This window comes from Zeus faber (assembly GCF_960531495.2).
Source record: "Zeus faber genome assembly, chromosome: 15".
In the NCBI taxonomy this organism is placed as follows: Eukaryota; Metazoa; Chordata; class Actinopteri; order Zeiformes; family Zeidae; genus Zeus; species Zeus faber.
In genome coordinates, this window is record NC_137194.1 from 5,301,765 (window position 1) to 5,306,950 (window position 5,186).

The 5,186-nt window shown below is 50.8% G+C and overlaps 1 protein-coding gene across 1 annotated transcript; it reads left to right on the forward strand.

Moving 5' to 3' along the window:
* The first annotated feature begins 678 nt into the window (after positions 1–678).
* On the forward strand, positions 679–5,091 carry szrd1 (SUZ RNA binding domain containing 1). Its single transcript, XM_080015750.1, has 4 exons — positions 679–781; positions 1,391–1,440; positions 1,555–1,824; positions 3,616–5,091. Exons 1-4 carry the CDS (start codon positions 734–736, stop codon positions 3,725–3,727), a joined length of 480 nt encoding a protein of 159 aa, XP_079871876.1. The 5' UTR covers positions 679–733; the 3' UTR covers positions 3,728–5,091.
* Positions 5,092–5,186: the final 95 nt, after the last annotated feature.

Sequence of the window (5,186 nt, forward strand, 5' to 3'; positions counted from 1 at the left end):
TTGTCCATGTCCAATGGGACATTTTTCCGGCTATTTGGGTTTATATTTATATATATATATATATACACACACACACACACACACACACACACACACACACACAATCGTAGTCGTAGTCGTAGTTGTAGTAGTACCTTTTTCCAGTGTTTAATTAGATTTATAACTATGACCAATTGACAAATTGAAACCTCTTGCAAGATTTTCTTTCTGGAGTCTGGATAATTGGAAAATGGAAGGAAAATAGGTTAACACACGGAGAAATACACTTTTTTGAATGTATTTTCTAACCCAAACCCTCAAAGAAGCAGAGGCACATGGGCTTGGAATATTGTGATGGGTAATATATCAATGAATCAATTAAAGGCTTGCTTTGGTGTATTTCCTGGCCCTGCCAGCACACTTAATAATATAATCATCATAATAATGATAATAATAACAACAATAATTATAAGTATATGATTACATGAGTAAATTGGTGGTCAAACGCGGGTCAGTTTGCATATTACAGTATACATTCCTTTGTCTTTATTAAAATAACAGCCTCTTTATCTCTTATCGTGTATGTCATTCGACGCGCGCGGCGTTAGCGCCGCATTTTCCCATTGGCCTTGAAGGCAGCACGTGGTTTCAGTTTGGGCGGTGTGACGTCAGCGGGGGGGTAGCGGAAGTGACGCGGGGCCCCCCCCCCAGTTAGCGAGCGCTACTCCGCAGCGTGTGCGAGACACGATGAGCGATGGAGGAGGAGGCGGCACAAAGTTGGGAGGACGCCGCTGACAGTGGGGTAAGGGCGCCGGGAAGTCGGGGGCGAAACGTCCCGGGGTCGCCGTCCGGGAAACCAAACGCCGTTTCGGGGGCCCGACGCGGGTAGTGCGGGTCGTCGCCATAGCTCCGCGTCGCCGACTCGCGACTCCCGCAGGCCGGATAGCTTTAGCGCGCTAGCCCTGGTTAGCGCGCTAGCCCTACATCCGGGGTTGGCCGCTCGTTGGCCCCGCCAGCTACTCCAACTCGATGCGTGTCCGCGGGCTCAGGGGCCCGAGCGTCGCGCGGTGGATATCCCCGGCCGGCGTGTCGACGCGGAGCCGGGGCGAGCCGGGCGGATAAGACACCGTGGGAAGCGGGACTGACCTCGGCGAGACCGCTGCTAATAAGTACATAACACCCGGAACCGCCACGATCACTCTCCGTGTGTATACAAGGCGGATATGTCACTTCACCGCAGCCCCGCTGCCAGGCAGGTCCGTGACACGGCGAGTGCCCTGCGCATTTAAAAATAGCCTGTAACCGAATCTGGCTTTCCACCCCCCCATGCTCCCCTTCCCTAGACGTAAGAGTTTTCTCTACATCACAACTGCACGATTCAAGAATAATAACCTCCCCAACCTCCCCACAGGAAATGGAGAGAAGATTGGAGGAAAAGCTACGGATCAGCCACAAAGAGAAGTAAGCGCCTGAAATCTGTTGGGCTCCTAAAACACTCGGGAGTAAAAAAAAACAAAAAAAAAACACCAACAACCTGAATATGTAATTGTCCTCATTGTTCCCCTTCCCCGCCAGAGTGACGAGTAACAATTCGTCCCGGTCGCCCCTGAGGACAGCCATAGTGATCCAGGATGACTCTCTGCCGGCGGCGCCGCCGCCCCAGATCCGCATCCTGAAGCGTCCCTCCAGCAACGGATCGCTGGCGTCGCCCCTGAACCACAACAGGCCCACGCCGCAGGTCAAGTCTCTGGCCCAGCGCGAGGCCGAGTATGCAGAGGCCAGGAAGAGAATACTGGGCAGCGCCAGCCCGGAGGAGTCGCCTCAGGACAAACCCAACACAGACAGGTGATAACTCCCCAAAAACTGCTGTGTGCTCCACCCGTCCTGTGAGAGAACTGTGGAGTGGCACAAATGATGTGTTGTTGTTGAATTTGCTTGATTGCATTTCCGAAAACGAGCTGAAAGTGTGACCATAATACCAATCATGTATTTCTGAAACGCCTTTCAAGTCTTAAATAAGTGTCTCAGAACCGTGAAAGGTCAAGCAAATTCAGAACTATGAGTCGTAGAAGTCTTCCTTTATCCCGCAAATATTTTGCTCGTGAAAGCTGACGCATGTCATTTGTCATCATTTCCGGTCGTCCAAACTGACCACAAGCAACAAAAAGAGAAAGGGAAGGAACACTGACGTGGACGCAGCCGTTGAGTTTCTCAATACGTTGCCTTACTCGGCTGCTTCACCCAGGTGTGATGTTCTGACACGACGGCGCCGCAGCAGCGTCCTGAACCTGAAGCCTCAGTCCGTACGTTTTTGGTTCAGACTCAATCACAAAGACAAGCCTGCTCTTAAATGTTGCTGCCTGCTGACGCCTGTTTAACCTTCACTAATGTTCCAATGGTAGGAAATAGCATTGTATTAACTGAATGATCGATTGGACTATCGAGTCTTGATTTGAAAAGAAAAGCACCTGTTTCCAAATAAGTAACTTTTATATGAATATTAAAAATAGTAACAAATATGAGAATATTTAAACAACACACCTAAACTGACAAGAGCTTAAGCAAAAACAAACTTACGAATAATAAACTAACTTATTACACTACTTTAAGGTTACTCGCCGCATAAGCGCAGGAAAAACAGATGCTCAATTTTACACTGAGGGGAACAATGGAAGAAAATGGCAAATTATACCTGCAGCTCTGATCAGAACGGTATTGTCTCCAAACAGAGCAAATAAAAACTCTAGATCTGTTTAATTTACTCCGTTTCTTGCTGCTGCTCTGCTGTGGAGCAGATCGCCCCTGGAAAAAATACCGTCCGTGCTCTCACAGCCCGGTGGAAAATGCGGGTGTTTGGGAACCTCTTCACTAGAGGACATTCGGTCGTGGTGGTCGAGTTCATTTCCCACTTCCATCGTCACTTCTGTGGAATGACTGGACATTGTGGTCCAAGGCTCAGCACTCTGCCTTGTACACAGTGAAACACCAGGGGAGAGGGAGACGCCCGGTGCGTCTCAGCCAACGTGGACTTGGTGGCGTTACCGGGAGTGTTTCTAAATAACGAGTGTTCACTGTGCAACCGACTGGATGAACTTATATAGAACTTTGTGATTTTTTTTTTTTTTGTATCGCCGGTGCCGTATTGGCACCGGGTTTCGGTAACCAACCCTATTTATGGGTTCGGAGCGATGGAGGACTCTGGACTCTTTTTCTCTGATTGGGTTCTTGACGAGTCAACTAGTCATTCAATTTGACTTTGACTAATGTGCGTTTGATTCAGTTGGTGAAGGCACGGTGAGCGAAGGAGGCCCAGGGATGAACCAGTGCCAGGAGCGTCCGTTAGATCTGTGACTCCCGAGTCGTTTAAAAGATGTGCTGGTTACGAACTCCTTCGTAGATCGCTGCGAGGGAGGTGCCAAGGGGAGGGTGGTGCGGCAAGATTCAATTATTGTGTTGCGTGTTTATGATCCTGTTGGCAGATCCGAATAATCGATTATTCGCTCGTACTCTGCTACCGATTATTCAACCACCCGTGTCTAATGTTAAGGGTTCTGAACCACAAACATGATGGACGTTGTGTGAGCAGATGGCGTCGGAAACAAATAAGTTAAATTATTTTTCCTGTCCCCTTAACAGACCCGGACGCACGACCTCCACCTCCCCCTCGGAGGAGAGCCGCTCCAACCACCACGCCGTCCGCCAGCCGGCGGGCCCCGACGGCACCCAGGGCTTCCGCCAGCACAGATAAACGGGGCCGCGGCCGCCGCGCACCCCCGGGAGCCCGGGACACCCGCCCCCCGCGGAGCATCCGCCCCCCTGCCCGCCCCGGCTCCTCGCCTCCTCCCGCTAGCGACGCTGTGCGCAACGCAGCGAAGGAAAAACTCCGTCAGACACTGTGATAGGACGTCCCCCGCGCTCACTGTGATGATCCCTTTAAGAGACCCAGCGGGGGGCGGGGCGGAGTCACCTGCGGGGGCTGGAGGATGGTGGGAGAGGGCCCACGCGGCTCCTCCCCAGCAATAATCCCAGAGAACCATCTCCCCCCTCCTCACCCCCTCCTCACCCCTCGTTTGTTTTTAGTTCATTTTTACTTTTGTTTTATTTCTTCAGTTGTTATCTCGTTTGGTGGTGTTTTTATTTTTATTTATCCTGCTTATACTCGACGATCTCTTACATTGCCATTTGTTTTAAAACGTTAAAAAGAAAAACGATTGAGACCGTCGCCACGCTTTGGAAAGTCGAAAACTTTTGTACGCGCTTTTCTTTACTCGTTTTTATTCTTTTCTTCTCCCGGTGTCGTCTCTATTTAAGATTCTCGGAATAACAAAAGTCACGGTTTGTGGGTGGAGCTGCGGTGGAGTGTTTTAGTCCGACAGCGCTGAAAGGCCATTTTAAAAGGAAAGAGAAATCAATATATATATATATATATGTGTGTGTCTGTTTCCTCGGCTGTCCTGTCGTCAAGGCGACTGTGAAGCAGCGTTTGGGTGGGGGTGGGGGTCCTGTGCGTGCGCGCTCGCTCGTCTCCACTGACGTAGGCAGGAACTCAGGTGCCAGTGGAAGAGACTGAATGAATGGAACTAAGATTGTAACTGTTTATTTTTTGTTTGTCTTTCGATGACCCTCGGCGGGTGTGTCCATTAAATGTGTGCGGGGCAGGCTCCGCGGGCGCTGGCCAGAGACCGTGCAGCGCCCCGGCCCCAAGTCCCCGGGGGGGTCGTGTGGAACGCAACCAGAGGAGCCTTTGGGGGGGGGGGGCCCAAGCGCCCGTGCGGAGACGGACCCGGGGTCGAGCGCGGCCCCTTTCGCCGGCGCCATTTTGATGTCACGGCGCCGGTCGAGGTCCACGCTCAGCCATATTCGAGACTTTTCAGAGGACGTAGGGAGAAGGAGAAATTCAGCTTGTGCCTCCTGCATCACCAACGATTCTTCCCAATTTGTGTGAGCTAGCGACGCACTAGGAATGCATTTGGGAAATTGTAAATGATGGTTTAAGTGTTTTTGTCGTTTTGAGTTTACCCCCCCTCCCCCGAAAGTACAGCTCATGAACTGGGTTAATGGATGAAAACACAAACTGCCTGTAAATACCGATTTAATAAATGATTTTCAACAAAAGCTTTATGTTGTCCATTTGCAGTGAGGAACTGGACACGTCTATGTTGAAGCTGGAAGTCTTCACAGGTTTCCTGAAAGGGCTCCCCCCCCCC